Here is a 19402-nt window from a genome sequence, read left to right as displayed (position 1 = left end):
TGTTTGTCTTGGAGATAGAATTTCTTGGTGGTGACCCTAGGTATGGTCAAAGGGGCTCTATGGCAGGACCCTTGAATCCCACAGCCATTAAGAGTCTTCTTTCCCCAACTGACAGCAACAGGTGAAGCATGCAGTTCCGTCACTTCAGGAAAAGGCAATAGTGGGCAGAATAGCTAGTGTCACACCCACCAAGAGACAGGTGAGAGACTGGATTCAGGCAAGTCTAGCACTAGAAAGGGACCACTATGCAAGAGGCCTCATCCAGCTGAGCTCTCCTGCTACTGCCTTGACACTTGTGGAGTAGAGCTCCATCCTCCTTGGCCCGCATCTGGTGTACCTCTTCCCTTGGTACCATGGCTTCACAATGGAGGACATGGACACGACACACCACGTTCCCCGATTCTCCATGACGCTCCGCTTCCCGAGGCTTCCAAAGGAGTACAAAGCCATCCTTCCCTCCATTGGCAGAGCATTTGGCACGATGCTAGAGTCCAAGGTCCCCAGGATCAATTTGGTGGTTAAGGGCCCAGAGTCCCTCCTAGAGTTGATGCTCGTCTAGACCCTTGAGGGAGGTACACTCCGCTAGAGAGTGGAGATCTCCGGTTTGCTAGGTCAGTGTCTTCGTTGCAGGCAGGCCCGCAATTGCCCTCGTGATCAAGGATGGACTCCCCCCCACCACCACTGCAGGACAAGCAGAGTCAGCAGGCTAGAGCCCAACATCCCCTCAAACAGGAGCAGCAGGAGTCCCAAATCCTTTGGGTGACACCTTCAGAGGGAGCATGAACCCAAGTGGGAAAAAGAAACGAAGTAAATTGGCACGAAAGCACCACAGGCAACGGGCTAGACGCAGAGGGAGAGAGAGAGCAGGGAGAGAGGTACCCGCAGAGGAGTAGCCGCAAGAGCCCTTGGTTGGAGACCCTTTCCCCCCAGCAAAGCAAGGCCCACGGCCCAACCAGTTGATCCTCCATCAATGGAGGTACAACAACCACAGTCACCCTTGCGTCAACAGGATGCCTCAGGAGTTGCGATGGCAGAAGCTACAAAGGGTAGCCCCACAATTTGGAGATTTCAGTTTGCCTCCACAGGGTTGGAGAAGTGGACCCCAGGGGTATTTGATGCTATGATGGGGAATCAGATTTCACGTATGATGGAAGAGTGGATGGGTCCACTGGGACTAGATCTTCGGCGCGCTCATGGTGGTGATGAAGTGAACTTCCAATTGAGCTTCACGCGGGAGAAGCCAATTTATGGTTTGACAATAGGGGTTATAAGATTGCCGCCTGAGGCAAGGATTAATCCGGCACACTACTCGCAACTCCAGAAGTGTGCTGAGATGTTCGTAGTGAATGTTTTCCTTCATGTTGTGATTCTAGGCACGCGCTCTCATATATGTCTCTAAGCCACTAGAATCCTGAGTCTTGCTCCTTGAGCCTCTCTATGGAGGTGAGGTCCTGTCGTAGTGCACACTCATATTCACATGTATTTCAGTTACTGCATATCTGGTAATATCCATATGGAATCGAGGTCGCTTGCCATATTTCAAGAGAGGGGTATGTCACGAGGGCGTGAGTTTTTGTAATTACATGTGGGCCCGACCCTGGGAATCTGGAGGAGAGGTCATAGGATGTGGGAGTGCAAATTTTCCCCTAGGGATGAGTGCCTTGAGGGTAAACTAGTGCCTTGGGTCAATTTGAGGGATTAAAAGTCCATTTAAGGGGCCTATGGGGGTCAATAGGCCCAAAGTTGGACCTTGGTACCCTCATTAGGGGCCTCAAGGGGCAAAAAGCCCCAAATCTTATTACGTGGTGAAATTGCCACGTGGCAATTGCTCCCTTCCTCCCCATTTGGAATGGAAGCTGGAGAAGCCTGGTTGGAGAGGGGATAACGAGGTCGGAGAGGGGATAAAGGTAATGGTTGGCTATGGCGGCCACAAAAGGTAGTACGAACACTACGTGAGGGGCGGGGTCCCATAGTCCGGATCCCATACGGCGAGTGGGTGCAGCTCAAGTACAGCTGATGGTACAAAGAAAACATACGAGGTGGTACGGGCTGCAAGTACGGTGCCTACGTACGACCTATGTGTACGGACTGTTGCAGTGGGCTGAGTAAACGAATCAACCATGGCTGCTTGGGCAGAGTTCTCAACGCCTGTGTACGGACGACCGTATGCATGTTGTTCGGGCTGTCAGGTACGCACTGCCACACGTGCATGGCTGTGTGTACGGCCTTTGTATGGCTTGTGTACGGTTGCAAGTACCTGAATGTACGGACGACGTACAGATTGCATGGATGACGTGCAATCTGTACGGATGCGTACAGATGCTTCATGGCTGGTCTCAGTCAATTCATGGGCTGCTTGTATGAGTTGCTGACAAGCTGAGATTGACCTCTCTACAGTTGACCATTGGTTCTATGCCTAGGCTCAAGTGGGCACTACAGGTGAAGGGCACTCCCATCCCTTCTAGTGATTGCCCGTGAACATTGGGCTGGTTGTTTTGAAGAGATTTGCTATGACAGGATTTTTTACAATGAATGCTTGCAGAGGTTGTTTGTGCTTCTGAGCATCGTGGGCAGTTCAGTTATGCTCTCACCCATCACTTGTGGTTGTCTGGGGAGCACGTGGCCTGGTTTGGGCTGCTAGAAACCACTCCCAGGTTAAATGCAGGTGTTTGCACTGAGAATGGATGCCAATGGTCACATGGGTGTGAAAGCAGAGCCCCGCAGGACTAATGTATTGTGATATTGATGCTACTGAGAGTAGGAAGAGCACTGAATGCGAGTGAGTTTGTACTCATTCTGTAATCTATTTGTGGAACTCTTCAATTAATGAAGAAATACTGAAAGGGGCGCCAAGGCTTTGGGGCCAATCTGTGTCTTTGTACTTGAGCAGGAGCGCTCTAGCTCCCCACTATTTGTGTTTGGAGTGTTTGCTGAATCTCTAATTGTGAAGGCTTTTAGCTGGTTAGATCTTTTACCACCCTCTTGTTGGCCTTGAGGCTGGTTTCACACACACATGTATATGTATATGTTGTAAGGCTTGCTTATGCCTCGGGCAAGAGCACCTCTGAAGTTTGAAGAGGAATGGGGTCTAGACTGCTATCAGGAAGGAATAAGTGATCAAAAGAATAGGATTGGCCATGGAAGATTTTTGGGGAGTATAACATCTTAATCGGATCTAGGTTAGCACCTTTTTGGTGCATGATCTGGCTTTCGGCTCATCCCGCATTGCCAGTTCTGCTTACCAAAAATGGCACACTTGGAGCTCCCATTCTGCAATGGGGGTGCAATGGAGCAACACCTACCGCTTACCTATTTATAGCTTGAGAATAGGTCAAGGGCGTTACACCCTTCATGCATCTAATCATTCACTTTATCTGATAAAACAACACATGAACCCTAGATATCCTGAGGGAAAACATGCAAATTGTTCATTAGACTTGAGTATAGAGCGAAAGACTACTCGAGTCTCGAGCCATCGAGCAGGCGTTTCAAGGGGAGGGGGGGTGTGTAACATACTGGACCCACATTTTCAAGTTGACATGAAGCGCAACTATAATTTCTGCAACATACGTAATACATCCAAGAAATCCAAGCACATCATCACTACTAGCTCTGGATGAGAAGTAGAGTTTTGAATAGGCACCCAAAGAAGGCTCTCAAGTTTTCTAAAGCTAGTTGTACGTTCTCAAGAGAGCAACAAATTGCTACATTTAATAAAGAGAAGCAGGAACATATACAAACCAGTAGTGGTCGAGTCTTTATCCAAGTATAAGCTGCCGGACAAGAATCTGAAGGAGGCTAACAATTGCACAGCAGCCATTAAAAAAGGCAGAACAAAGCTCCATGATAACCAGCAGTGTGAATAAAATAAAGCACGGTTCATCAGCCAGTTGACTTGTGTATTGTATGACTCTAAGACAAATGTCTGCTTCCGCAAGTAGTTCCAGTACCTGAGCCCCAAATTAAATTTTAATAACATGCCAAGGCACACTATCGATTAATAATAATAATCAAAACGATTGCTAATTAAGTTGTATGAAAATGCTTACTGTGAAAAGGTGAGATTTTTAGCCAGAGGATGAAAAAAGATTGCCACTGGAGGAGAACTGATTATCCTCTTATTGGCTCCTGATGCACAAAATACAAGTTATACATCCCCACAAGAAACACATGCACATGTACACACACAGGCACACAATAGAATAAATTACAGAAATGTAAAAAATGCTGATCAATTTCTTGAAAGAAGACTAAGCGTCTTTCCTCTGAATAAAAAACGAGTAGAGATTGCTTCTCACAGCAGTGGAAGAGAGCAGAATCTGTCAGTCACAAACCCACTAAAAGAAACCATGTGAGTCTATGTTAACCCACTTACGGACCAAAGTGAGAAAATGATTCATACCGCAGTTGGGAGAGCCAAGGCTGATATGTCAAAATAGCAAGCTATATCACAGACCCTCATAGTATAAGGAATCTCCAATCAAATCTGTGGCATGATCCCTCAACTCCATCCGATCTTTTCTCCTGATATGACTACAAGCAAGCACACAAGATGCCCAAGAAGGTAGAATGAAGATAACCTTCATAAATATCCCTCTCTAGATGAGGTGACAGTGGATCTAATCAGCATGGATGTATGGAGATTATAACTGAAACGCTAAGTCTGCAGTCGGAAATTTGTGACTTGCTGAAAAGAAAGCCCAACTAAATGGCTCTGCCTTAAAGTCAACAAGAACTCTCAAGTCCAAGTACATTGCTCTGCCTTGTAGAATTGACAACACTAGGGAATCTCAGCATCAGCAAAACCCTCTAGAAAAGATAATATTTGACCATCCTCACTAAGCAGGTCCCCTTTATGCTGCATTAGCCAAATCAAACAGGATGTTTACTCATCTTTACTCACCTTCTATTGTGATGCCAGTGTGCCCCTAATTGCTCCTAGGAGGTACCCCCCACCCTATTCTATCCAAAAGAATAATTGCTGAGCCAATGCCAACTTGTATTCTAAAGAACCATGTATCCAATCCTTTAAAACTTCCTTGAGGAAAAGAGTGAAGGCCATTTCTAGTCTATAAGGTCCCTTGTAGCTGCAAGAAGAATACCTGAAAACTCTATAGTATCCACTCTGAGATTATATCCATACAACTCACGTAGTTGTGGTAAGGATCTGCAATGTTAGTCTCATATCCTGCAAAACGACACTTGAAGCCAATTATTAAATATCCACTCTGAGATTATCTCCATACAACTCACGTAGTTGTGGTAAGGATCTGCTGTTGGAAAGGTCACCTCCCCATCTGTAAGCCCCCATATGAGGAGAGCACAGGGGGGTGAACCTGGTGTCTGAGAGATGGCCACATGGGCAGCATCATGGCTGCCATGAGGTCAGGGATCAGATAGAGAAAAGGGAGAAGAGGTGGTTGCCACATGGACAGCAGCAAGGCTGTCATGTGGGCAGCAATGTTCAAGACATACATCAGAGAATAGTGGCACAATGCCACGTGATCTACAGATGGCTGGGAACAGCATGGAGCAGACACGTGGACATCGAGGACTGGCTGGAGCATAAACTGTGCAAGGATGCTGAGCTAAAAGACTGCGATGACGTGGTGCTGACATCAGCAACAGTTCGGACTGTCTGCAGCAGGTGTACGGAACTGCCTGCACATGGCCAGGACAGAGCAGGACTGTTAGTGCAGGAAGGTGCCGGCATGGAGGATATGGACGGGCAGCAAAAGGGCTGCAAGGGGCTGGCCCTGGACCCTTATATAGAGCCCTATTGGGTTGGCCAGTAGGGACAGAATTGGGTCCGTGGGGGGGGCTTCTTGAGTCGGCCAGTTCCCGCCTACCCAGTCGGTTTTGTGGAGGGGCTTCCAGCCCCTATAAAAGGAGGCCCTTGGGGCCTCTGTAATCATTCACTTGGAGCAGCACTTCAGGGAGCAGAAGGAGCAGCAAACCAGCCACCTGTGGGCCTCCATCCAGGAAGAGACAAGTGGGCTGTAGAGCTGCAGACCTAGCTCAGCAAGGTGCCAGCCACCTAGGCCAGATTCCGGACAGGGACAGAGAGTCTACATACACTTGAGGTGGAACACGTGGGCTCAAGTCTAGAGATATCCGGCAGATGGTAGAAGTACTTGGTGGTAAGATCAAAGGACCACGCTCTGGTGGGACTTTGGATCTCTCTCTCTTTTGTCTTGTGTCCATAGCTTTGGACGGAAATATATATTCTTTTGGTAGCTTCTATATCTGGCTGGATCATTGTCTATTGATGAGTCTACACATCTATTTGATGCGCATAAGTTTAAGAAATTTGTGATTCCACCCCACCACACATAAACTATCATAGACATTCTACTCTGATAGACCAGCAACCATTAACCAGGGCCACCCCCTAGGAGGTTGCAGCAGAGAAATCACCAGACAATCAGGCCATCTAGGAGTCCAAGGATACAAGGAATGCACCTGCCACCGCAGCAAGAGTCATGTCATCAGAGTAGCCTCCATATCGCAACCCAGTCACCATGCCATATCGATCCATTCTAAAATCCTCTGCATGCATCTACAAGCAGTCCAATCTTTTGATAGTGCATCCGAAATTGCCAGGAAATAACAATAAAACGTTTTATGTGAATGCTTGTTCCTAATACGGCTTACAAAATATTACCATCATGCATCCACCCCACAGAAAGAATGTTCGACCACCTGTAGCAAAGCCCATTGAGCAAGGCTGCATAGGGCATAAAAGCATCTCCAATAAGTATTTCGACAAAGCACTCTTGAGGCTCCAACTTTCAAAATAATGGATACACTTTTGATATAGACAACTGACAGTCTCATCGACTCTCGTTCACACACTAAGGTCAAAAAATGTACCATGTGGTACTCATATATACAGTAACTCCCTAGGCTCCCTGAAGGGATATCAAAAGGATAGCCTGTCAAAACAAAGATCTGCATATTAAGAAAGTCAGTCAAGTTTCCTCCAATCAAGATACTAAATTCAATCAAATTTTTTCTGCAAAGCACATGAAATTAGTAGCCACTTGATATTGCACCTCATTCTAGATGCAAATGAATGAAGCACATTGCAAATGAAGGCACCTCTTGCAATATTCATGCACATTAAACCTTACATTCTAAAGCACTCACCTTAGGATTTTCTTCCATGCTGGCAACAAGAGCTCCAATGGTCCCCGGATGAAGTTGCACATCATCATCTAATAACAGGAGATACTTACTCTCCACATGCATTGCATCTACACCTGTCTATTAAAGTAAAAGTTGTATGAGACACAGTCGAAATATATAAACCTTCGCAAAATTTATATTTTCATACCTCTCGAAAATAAACCTCAATAAGATAGCAATAAAGTTTACGGGATGTAACATTTAAGATGAATCACACGCTTTTTTTGTAAAAGAAACTTTGCATTAAGAAGAATGTAGATTCACGGCTGTCCCAGAATGAATGCACACAGACTTTTTTTTTTTTTTTTGGGGGGGGGGGGGGGGGGGGGGCGGGGACATGTATGTTTTATATTACAAGAAGCAATCCCCAAAAAAGAGACATGCAATTGCAACAATTGCAAGCAATAGTTCATGCAGCCTGCAGTAGATCTAATGCAAGGAGTGTGACAGGAGTTCTCAGCATCAGCAATAACCAGATTCATCCATGAGCCACAACCCTAGCCTCTAGAGTTAAGGAACCAGATGTTGTATTCAGCCCCCTTCTGAGGGAAGCCTTCAGTTGTATTCAATGGCTCATTGGTCAATGATAGTCAAACACAATTAAGATAGTAGTTAGCATAAACTCTCAGTGCAACTTTTACAAGCGTGATGTGATGTATGTTATGCATGTCCACAGTGTTTCTCTCTCTTCTCAGTTAGAAGCATTCACGTTTTTGCACCCAGTAGTTAGGATGGGTATAACAAGTGAGTAAAGCAAGCTTCATTCTTGTTGCATTCGTATCAAGCGTTGATTCTTTTCTTCACTGAGTTTGTGAGCAGTGGCAATGGGGGTAGGAAGTGGAAGTAATACACCCAGTCTGTCTTCTACCTTAGGTAGCCTCCCCATGACTTCCCTCCATCCTTCAGCCTCGATGGGAGACCTGCCAAATCTAGAAAAACCAAGCTGCGTATGTGGTGACCCACTAAGGCAAGGTCACCATAAGTACAGAGATGCTAGACAATGCAAGCGACAGTGAGGAGGTGGTGTCCAACTCACAAGTGAACCCATTCGTCAAGCATGCATTACACCACCTACTCTACTAGCCATCATACAGACAATGATGCAAACACAAGCACCTAATCTACTAGCCATCATACAGACAATGATGCAAACACAAGCACAACAGTCCAAGGCTCTACTAGGATCTTATAGCAGCACAAATCTTACAAGCACCAAGGTCAAGAGGCCAGAGAAGAACAAAACCATAGAGCCACGGGACGGGACTAGGTGGCAAGAAGCTAAAAAGATCAAGGTAGAACATTGATCTCGTCTTTAGTCTAGGCCACAATGGCAAAGCTATGTCCTACAAGTATGACAGGAAAACAAAACTTTAGTACTCTATGACAAAGCCAAAATGGTATGCACGTGATCCGCTTTAAGGATGACTACCAAGGTCAAATTCTTTCTTGGATTTGTGAATTTCTTCCAAACTTTTATCTGGAATTATGCTAAGATAGCATTATTCCTATCTGATTCATCTAAAGGGGGGGGAAAAGGAAAGTACAATAAGTATCAGCCCATAATGTGAACAGAGGAGCTTGATGCTTGCTTCAAGCAATTGAAACATGAGTTAAATCAACTCCAATGCTAGTAATTAAAGTCCCAATGCTGGACATCCAAGAGTACGAAGGACCTTGGATCTAGTCAAAATAAATTTCTTTTGGCCCAAACTTAAGGTTGAAGTCGTACCTAAATTCAAAATTTTCAACAATGCCAAGTCAATAAAGCAATTGCTTAAGATGAAATGGCCTATTGCATCCATTGGAAATACCTAAGAACAAATAGCAAAACAATTTATATGGATTTTGAGGTAAGCTTACCACGCACCTCTCGAGGACATGTTTATTATCACGATCTGTGACGTATTCCTTTCTTTATTTCTAGACTTATGGATGGTTTGATGAATGGACACTTGTGGAAGGGTATGCCCTTTCAACGGGACACTTCCTAATGAGGCACAACCCTTCACAAGAGACACTCTATTGAAGAGACATTCCTATTGTAATGTACCCTCTCATCAAGGGTCACACCCTTCACAAGGGGTACACACCTCTTCATGCACATACCCTTTGGAGTACACACCTTTTCATGTGTGACTCTTCACTCTCTATATAAGAGAGGCCCAATTGTATGGATGACATATCATCTATCCTACAGACATTCAAGCAATACAATTATTCCTTGTTCTCTGCTATCTTAGTCTCCTTTCTGTTCCTTAGCACATCTCCAAATATAGTAAATCTAGGATTTCTTACAATGGTATCAGAGCAAAATTCGCTCCTGCCTATAGGAAATGCCCCCCACCTTCTAGCGCCAATCTGATACATCTTTTCCACTAGAAGGTTATCTGTGCACATTGTGCATGGAAGAGATGGAGAGGATGAGCGTAAAAATTTTTAGCGCCAACCCTGCCTAAAGTCATCTATGGCCTCTCCATCTCCCACACATCACGAGTTGATGTGAATGGACACGACAAAAATCGTGTCTTTACAGGTGCTTGGGCTGTCCCAAAACCAAGGGACGCACCTTTTCCACCATCGGACACACCTTTTGATGAAGAGTCTCGACTCCTCACTCAAGGGACACACCCCATCGTGGACAAAAGGACACACCTATTCATGTAGGGACACCCCTTTTAAAAACGGGTACACACCCCTTCATGAACAGGTGCACCTATTCCAAGGGTCACACCCCTTCGAATAGGCACACCTTTTAGGCACCAAGCACCTATAAAAAGGGTACCTAGAGGGGTAAAAAGGAAAAAAAAATAAACCCATCCCCTACCCTTAGGTTTACCCTAGCTACCTAGGGTTAACTAAACCCCCAACTTAATTTTTGGGGCAACTAACCACCTTAGGCAGCCCCCACGAAAAGTCGCAGCCTCTCCTTGATATTCCGTACGGCCTGCACATACAGAACTGCACGGCAGCCCTGCGCATCCCTCGCCCTCGCCGTACTGCCTGCGCAGCCCTGCGCCGTACAGCCTTGCGCAGCCCTCGCCGTACTGCCTGCACAGCCCTGCGCCGTACAGCCTTGCGCAGCCCTCGCCGTACTGCCTGCCCAGCCCTGCGCCGTACAGCCCTGCACCGTACAGTCCGCCAGCCCTGTGCCGTACAAGTCCACCAGCCCTGCGCCGTACTGCACGCTAGCCCCTTGCGCAGCCTCGCCTCTCCAGCACGCCAGCCCCTGTGCATATCATTTGGCCTCTCCAGCACACAGCCCCCCCCCCTCCTACGCAGTCCTTGCCAGCCAAGCCTTCGCTCCTGCCTTTTCCTGCGCAGAACAGCCCTGGGAACTGCCATGTGCTTCGCCATTGACAGCCTGCAGCCCCCCCCTTGTTTCGCCATCTTTGTCCTGCCAAATCAGCACCAGTTGCAGCTCCTCGCGCGATGAAGACATCCTGTTAATAACCCGGACCAGACCAGCCTCGATTCGCTCCTCGCAAACCATTGCAACATGGATCTCCGAACAGCGATTTGCAGCCTTCTTCTACGCAACAATTTGGCAGATTAAATTATTGCCAGGTGGAGTCTTTCCAATCTGCTTTTAAGGATTCTCTTCCCATTAACAAATTACAGCAAATGAAAGAATCTCCCTTAAAGCATGGAAACCCCTGGTAATTCACCCGGCATTTCAAGGACACCTCAGGCATCAGCTACCACACAATATCGTGTTCAAATTGCACAGCCAGCCCATTTCGGAGCCTTTGCATCTTGGGTCTTCTGTGTCACGTGCCCTCCTAGTGATTTGGACCACATCCTCTACCTTCTGCGTGAGGCACCTCAGTTACATTACTTCCTCATCACAGTACAGGTTGTGTTCCACGAGACACGAAGATACCCAGAACCCGATATCCCTCAAGAGTTTGCTGTCCATCTTTGGAGAGAATTTTACCCCTCACCTTCGGCATCTCCAGGGTACTCTCCACCTCCTTCAGCTCCCAGATATCCTCCTCTACAGGTTGTACCTTCTCCAAGACAGTATTTACACTCTGAAGGCACTCCTTCTCCTGGATATCCTCCATTTCCAACAGCAGCTCCTTATCCCTTCTCAAATCCGTGGACTCTGCAACCTACTCCTGTCCTCTCATGAGCAGTAACACCACTTTCGACATCACCAGTGTTACCTCAGACGGGACCTCCTTTACCAGATTTCCACGGGTGGTTCCATCCTGCCTCGCCTGCCCCCTCCAACATGAGTAACCTCAGGGAGCAGCCCGAATCCTCTTCCACGAATGGTACAAGCTAGAGAGCAAGTTCGCGCTTTTCTCACAGGGATCTCCGATATGTCGCAATGCTCGCGTGAAGCCTCTCCAAAGATCAAAGACTCAAGTCCAAAAAAGACCCCTGAAGTCAACGTACAAGGCGAATCACTATTGCAACTCCAAATTTCCCAGCTTCAAGACAGCATCTCCGACTTGGTCCAGAAAGTTCAACAACTTCAAGACTCTCGCAGTACCACCCATACAGAGAATGACGTGACGCAACTAGACGACTATGCGGATTCATTCCTACCAGAGGTAGAAAACACTGAACTACGTGCCCTCTACCGTTTACTTCAAGCTTCCAAAACTAAAAGACTTGACATCAAACTTCCGGAAGCCTACACTGGTCAACGCAATCGCCGAACAGTTGACCAATGGCTCGCAAAAATGCGGATGTATTTTGATACTGTTGACCTCACTGAAGGCAAAAAGATCGCCTTGGCGGCCTCCCTCCTGAAGGATACAACTTTTCTATGGTGGCAAAGACGCTTAAAGGACGGCAAAAGTATGTTAACATGGGAACGTTTTGAACACGTGCTCCGTAAGCAATTCATACATGCCAATGCGGACTTCCAAGCATGTTCAAAACTCCGACAGTTGGAGCAAACGGGCTCCATGTCTTCCTACATCTCTCAGTTCACCACATTGGTGCTGGAGATTGATGGTTTAACTGAGGATGATCGCCTTCATGCTTTCATCTCAGGCCTAAATCCCTCGTTACGCATTGATGTCCTTAAAGCAAACATCACCACCACAGCTGGCGCTATTGCTTACGCAGAGCGCATTACAGATTTCCAAAACACAGGGAAGCAGAGTGCTAATCGCACACAGAACTCTCCTATGGCCAAAGGTGCTCGCCCTCAAGATAACACCAGGTTTCGAAAAAACTTCGGTAATCAAGGTCAGCGACAGTCTCAAGATCCCCAGAAGATTCAGAAATCATATGCTGGATTCCAACAGAAGCACTCCTCCAAGGATCGCGCTTCTTCTTCACAAAGTCATTACCGACATCCCCAACATAAAGATGCGGCCACTGACAAGAAGAACAGCTCCAGCACAAAAGGACTTTGTACCATCTGTACTCGCGACCATAGATGGTTCGATTGTCCTAAGCGACCAAAGCAAAATTCCAATATGGAACCTAGCACTTCCCAAAGAGAAGATGCTACCCCAGCACAAGATAAGAAAGGCAAAGCTGTTCGAATGGCGAATTCCATCCACCTAAGCCTTGCCAGCAACCCCGAACCTTCCCTGGCCACTCAAGTACTTTGTGTTCAAGGATCGATTCGTGGAACAACGGTCACTATCCTCATCGACAGTGGCTGTTCTCATGATTTCCTAGCCAGTTCTGTGGTCGATAAACTTTGGTTGACCACCAGTCCTAGTCTCATGGACTATCAGATTGAACTCGCAAATGGAACTACTTTCTTGTGCAACACCAGGATCAAAAACTTGTCTTTTCGCATCCAACATTATACGGACAAGTTGAACTTCGACATCATGCCTCTTTCTCGGTACGATGTCATACTCAGACAACAATGGCTCTACGACTATGATCCATCAATCAGTTTTTGCAGCCATACTATCCAGTTTGTCCACCAGGGAAAACTTATTGAGCTAACTGGTTCTAGGGACTCTCCTTCAACCCCAGTTGCCTCTGCCCTACAAGTAAAGAAGTGGGTTCGTAAACGTCAAGTAAAGACTTCACTTCTGTTGGTTACGGCAATCGAGGAGACACCAACTAAGGATCCTCCTGAATACCTCAACCAACCTTTTTTCCAGCCCTACCTAGATATTTTTCCACAGGAATTGCCAAAGCAGTTACCACCTCGATGACCAGTGGATCACCCAATCGAACTTATTCCAGGCAGTAATCCACCGTCGAAACCTCCTTATCGGGTTTCTTACACTCAAAATGAAGAAATCCAAAGACAGGTCACCGAACTACTCGACAAAGGTCACATTCGGCCTAGTCGCAGCCCTTTCGGATCTCCTGTACTACTTGTGGAAAAAAAGAATAAGTCAATGCGCCTTTGCATCAACTACCGAGCCCTCAACAAGCTCACTATCAAAAACAAGTATCCATTGCCTCGCATCGATGACCTCTTCGATCAACTTCTACATGCAACACAATTCTCAAAGATTGATCTTCGTTCAGGTTATCATCAAATTCGCATATACGAGAAGGCGATGAGTACAAGACAGCTTTTCAAACAAAGTATGGACACTATGAATGTTTGGTCATGCCTTTTGGGTTAAACAATGCCCCGGCCACATTCATGACATTAATGAACGACATCTTCAGGCCTTTCCTCGATAAGTTCGTCATCGTTTACCTCAATGACATCCTCGTTTTCAGCAGATCCCTACATGAGCACAAACAACATCTTCACCAAGTTTTTGAAGTTCTCCGCGCAAATTCTCTCTACGTCAACATTGAGAAGAGTGAGTTCTTCAAGACCCAACTCGAATATTTGGGACATGTAGGCATCTCTGTGGATCCCAAGAAGGTCGAGGTAATCCGAAACTGGCCTACTCCTAAGAATGTTCATGCTGTCCGCTCTTTTCTCGGATTGGCAAACTTCTACCATACAATCAACTGGTTCAAGAAATGCAAGACATTCTCCTGCAAGTCAGGGATCATATGCGAAAAGCGCAAGAGCGGTATCAACGGTCTGCCAACAAACATAGACGTCACCTGGAATTTGACACTGGTGACATGGTGCTATTATTTGTAGCCCCACATCGCTATAAGACGGTTAAGTCTTTGTTTCCTAAGTTGCGACCAAGATACTATGGACCTTTCCGGATCGTCAAGAAAAATTCACCTTTAAGTTACAAATTGGAATTACCATCATCATGGGATAAAATCCATCCAACATTTCATATTTCTTGGCTAAAGACGTACATTCCAGGCGATGAAGCAGTTCCTCCTGCAGGTGATTATGTCCCAGAAATCGAAGACGATTATGTTCTCCTTATTCCTGAGCGTATTCTGGACCATCAACAGCGAGAGACTCGACATCGACTTATCATGGAATTCCTTGTTCTTTGACGAGATCTGGACGACTCCGACGCTACTTGGCAGTCTGATGAAGACTTAAAGCAGTACCCTGACAATTTACAGCTGTATTTTCAGAATTTACAGTGATATTTTCTACATCAGTTCATTATCTCCACCAGGGTCTTCTTTTGAGTGGGAGGGGATGTCACGATCTGTGACGTATTCCTTTCTTTATTTCTAGACTTATGGATGGTTTGATGAATGGACACTTGTGGAAGGGTATGCCCTTTCGACGGGACACTTCCTAATGAGGCACAACCCTTCACAAGAGACACTCTATTGAAGAGACATTCCTATTGTAATGTACCCTCTCATCAAGGGTCACACCCTTCACAAGGGGTACACACCTCTTCATGCACATACCCTTTGGAGTACGCACCTTTTCATGTGTGACTCTTCACTCTCTATATAAGAGAGGCCCAATTGTATGGATGACATATCATATATCCTACAGACATTCAAGCAATACAATTATTCCTTGTTCTCTGCTATCTTAGTCTCCTTTCTGTTCCTTAGCACATCTCTAAATATAGTAAATCTAGGATTTCTTACATTTATGTTCTGACCTTTATTGGTCATATGTATGCTTGTAGATAGATCCAGTCCTAGAACCTCTAGGTTAGTTTTGACTAACCTTTAGAGGTAATTATCAATGGAGAGAGTTATTTAAAAATACTTTGCATTTTTTTTCAATTAAGTGTTGATTTGAGGAAATTTTTCCTTTAGCTCTTTCTTTGGAGATAGTATTCAGCAAAAGCACACAGAGTTAACAAACCAGTTGATTGTGTATTTTTTGGCTGCAAGTTGAAGAGAGGCCAGCCACAATTATTCTGGCATTGAATTGCCCCTGCAACAGGAGGGAAAAACCATACCACATATATGTTCAGCTCAAAGACGAAAATGAGGACATATCATCTTGCATGCATCTTTGAAAAAATATATGTGAAAGCCTTGATTAACCACACAAAATCAAAGGAGAGACAAATGTACAGAGAGAAGCATAGAAAGAGAATAGGGCAGACCACAACCAGGCCTTATAAAGAATACAAAGGCATTGTAAGACCCATGTAACCAAGAAGAAATAGCTTGCTAGTACTATCAATAGAGGTTTCCACATAGATATGAATAAAAATCAATATAGTAAAGTAAGGCAACGCGAAGACACAAGAAAGTTAGGTAGCAAAGCAAACCCTGGGATCTTACGCACATGTAAGAATAAGCTGCAGTCTAACTTTTGAAAAGTTCTAACCTCCTAGTGCGATCCTAACCATGAGAATTAAGCAAGCACACCAAACAATGTGTGTGCGTGCGCGAGCATGTGTGTGTGTGTGTGTGTGTGCGCGCGCGCACGCATACATGTGTATTTATATCAATGTATCTATGTGTGTTTTCTATGTGTCTATGTATCCCTGTGTGTTTTCTGTGTCTATGTATCTGTGTATGCTGTATATCTGTGTACAAGTATCTATCTATTCATGTATGCATGCAATCATGGATGGGTGACAATACATATGTGTATGTATGATCCATGCAAACCTACATGTACGTGTATATCTACAAGCATGCACACATGTGCATATGTATGTATGTATTGTAGTGTTTGTGTGTATGTTTGTATGTAGGTAAATAGGTATCGTCAAAAGAATAAAGAGCATGTATCCACTACCACACACAAGGTCTGGATATCATGTCAGATACAAAGAAAGCATGCATGCTACAGCTGACTCCCCTGTAAGCAGAAGACTTTCCCAAGATCACACAACTTTACTTAAGCCACAAATTACCCCATGTGCATACACAATAGCATCATTCGAGCTAGAAATCTGATGAAGTGCCAAGCACCTAGTACAACCAAAGACGATGTATAATGCATGCGCCAAAATAGGACAAACCCTGTCCAAAATGCGCTCCAAGGGCACCACCATCAAGCAGCATCTTGCTGCCTTGATGTGGACTGCTGGATGCACCCGTATGCTATCCTTCTGGCACCTTCAAAGACTCTCAGTCTGTGTGCACTCCTATGAGCTTCCGTAGGCAGCAGGACCTACTGCTCCTCTGCTCTCACCATGTGAAGAGCGATCTGCAGACTGAAGCTGAATCCTAGAACCCACGTAATGGGGGCTTTATAGAGGGTACAAGGGCCTCTAAACTGACCAACCAGCTAGAGCTGGACTGACCTGACATACCCTGCTGACCAGTCTGTAAAGCCAACTGTACAGTCACTGGCCACCAAGGAGTTCCCAAGACAAAGACCTTTTCTACCTTGACCGCCACTGTCAGTACTCCTACTCAGCATTGCAATTGCCTTGACACCCACCCCCCACGCAAAGAGATATCACAGACAGAAGGCTATTTCCGACCCGCTAGAGCGGATTTACTACTTCCATCAAGAAATCTGAGAGCTACAGCTTCAACTTGCAGCGAAAGGAGAGTTCATGGCATGGAAGGCAATGGAAAGGAGGAAGTCTTCAACGAGGCAATACACAAATGTAATACATCTCCATCAGCACCAAAAATTGCTTCCAAGGGTCAAGAAATGATCACCACTCAGATGAGGTCAATACAATAAGATATGATCACCTATGTCAACAACAAAGTGAACAAACCTGACCCCTATGTGGAGGTGCATGAGCAGGAAGCTAGGGCAAAAAATAGAGTGATCTTATGCATGGGGGGATTGCTAGATGGTTGGTTTGATGAGTAGGGGGACGTAAAAGATAGAAACAATCGAGAAAATACCACAAGTTGAATGGGATCAATGTCATATGGAATGTCAATTAAAAGGGAGTGCAGGTACAAGTCTTTTTAAAAGACAAGGCAGCAAGGGTCTCAGGCAAACCCACAAGCTGAAAGGCACAGAGATATGGATAGTTGAGGATCTCACTCCGGCCTGTTAGAAAATGAAATCCTTACAAAGGGTATCCCGCAGCAGAAGAATGATAGATGGGCCCAGGAATTACATGCAGACGTGTTTCACTATGGAATCGAGTTTCATAACCATGGGTGTACTTCACAACCATCATTCATGTGCAGGCTACCAAATAAACTGTGCTCAAAGACAAATATAGAAGCAAACTGGACAAGATACAGATACCAAAAGGTTCTCCGACTATATGCCTGGCACCTCTGGATTTCTAAGCCGGCGTGCTCCACTGAGCTTATGTAGACTCTCCGTCCAAAGGATCTCTTGCCCAGTTAGTCAGCCTAGGTGGGCAGCTCTCCCAGCTCTTAGTCTGCAGCTCCTTGTGCTCTGGAATATAGGCCCAAGGGAAGCTCCTTTGCTATCTGCTGGCTGTTTGCTGCTCCAAGTGATGTGATATGAGGGCCTAAGTGCCCCCTTTTATAGGGCTCAAGGTCCAGCCAAAAATACTGACTGCTACAGCTCCTGTAACCGACTCAAAACAGCCACAACTTGCTGCAGCGTATAAAACCCCCCCTTTGGGTATTCTTACACGCTTTGGATGGCCTTGCCTGGCCACGTCGCAGGCTGCCACTGGCCCAGGCAGGCCTGCCCACCATCAGCCTCAATTCCAAGCCTCTTAGGATCACAATAGCCTTGCTGACCTGTGCATTTCTGTCCTCTCCATGTGTGGACAGCATCTGGATGCTCCTTTTCCAGATCTGCCCTCCATAGTGGATCTCCTCTGCCAAGTACTTGCTCTATAAGGTGCTGTGGCAGCCCCCTCTTTTTGTTTTTCTCTCTGGGTGTGTTGCCCACATGGCATCCAATCAGATGCCAATATGGCAACCCTAACCCTAGGTCCAGACTCCACCTCCCCCGTGCTCTCCTCATTTGGGGGCTTACAAAGGGGGAGGTGACCACTGTACTTCCAACACACCCAGCTCAAACAAAGAGCCATTGAATCTACCAATGTGAAGGAAGCCAAGAAAGCAGGTGAATGGGTGGTTTACAAGAAGCCAAGAAAGCAGGTGAATGGGTGGAACAAGTGCTAATTTCAAATCTAGGCCTAAAGAGTCTCAGTCTTAAACTGACGTAATGAAGGTCATGCTATGATAGGACTAGAACATCGGTTATGTTTTGTGATAATTTTGGGGCTGCTTTATGCACTCAACAAAAGCTGCCATGTGCACCCCCCCCACTTTGGCTATCTTATGCAATAGCTGGCTTCTTCTCGTCCCATAGACCTTTGCCGTCTCCCACGAGAGGTTAATTGAACCTTCTTTCTTTCCTCAAGTTAGTTTGCAAGCGTAGAGCTATTGAGAGGTATCATTGAGGAGGTCGGGGCATAGAAGCAGAGGGTCTATTGTAACTTTGTGGATTTTCGCAAAGCCTTGACACGGAGCCACAAGCCCAGCTATTCAAGCGACTACATGATCTAGGGTACAGTCGAGACATTGTCTGGGCAGTCTGGACACTCTATGAGAGGGTATCAAGCAAAGTTAGGGGAACGAATAGGTGAACAAAGGAGATCAAGACTTCAAACTTCCGTGAGACACATCTGGTAAAACCAAGGGCATGGTCTTCAACACATTTGGAGATTTTCCAAAGATCAACCTTGGTAAAACCAAGGGCATGGTCTTCAACACATCTGGAGCAGCCACACATCAAGAGCAGTTCACCTTCAACGGGGCACCAGTTGAGATTGTTGCATTTCGAAGTCCTCTCACAATGAGACCAACATATGCAAGAGCATCAATTATTTCAATCCACTTTCAAGACCCCAAGACCAAGTCTCTCCTATTCAACTCTCTTGTTGTCCAGTAGGGATGTATAGCAATCCCTTTTTCGGGGGCAAATGTATATGAGACAAACTCATCCCATGTTGAGAGACTAAAGGTACTCCTTGCACAGATGATCCATAGCAATCCATCGGCACCACATCAT

At 45.8% G+C, this 19402-nt stretch overlaps 1 protein-coding gene across 3 annotated transcripts in view; it reads right to left on the bottom strand.

The window, feature by feature from the left end:
* LOC147891260 (Nucleotide-diphospho-sugar transferases superfamily protein) overlaps positions 1–19402 on the bottom strand; it is a 53427-nt gene that overhangs the window by 21493 nt on the left and 12532 nt on the right. For all 3 annotated transcript variants that reach the window (XM_087389298.1, XM_087389299.1, XM_087389300.1), the window contains 7 exons: positions 15332–15403; positions 7150–7266; positions 6874–6951; positions 6665–6727; positions 6463–6559; positions 4050–4128; positions 3742–3950 (listed from right to left, as the gene is read on the bottom strand). In XM_087389298.1, coding sequence (XP_087245424.1) covers positions 3742–3950; positions 4050–4128; positions 6463–6559; positions 6665–6727; positions 6874–6951; positions 7150–7266; positions 15332–15403 — 715 coding nt within the window. The remainder of the gene's footprint in view (positions 1–3741; positions 3951–4049; positions 4129–6462; positions 6560–6664; positions 6728–6873; positions 6952–7149; positions 7267–15331; positions 15404–19402) is intronic.

The sequence above is a fragment of the Dipteris shenzhenensis genome, chromosome 18 (assembly GCF_047967505.1).
Source record: "Dipteris shenzhenensis isolate YYH24624 ecotype China chromosome 18, Dip_SZ_1.0, whole genome shotgun sequence".
Lineage (NCBI taxonomy): Eukaryota > Viridiplantae > Streptophyta > Polypodiopsida > Gleicheniales > Dipteridaceae > Dipteris > Dipteris shenzhenensis.
Note: the sequence above shows the minus strand (reverse complement) of the source record. Positions and strands in the feature narration are given on the sequence as shown.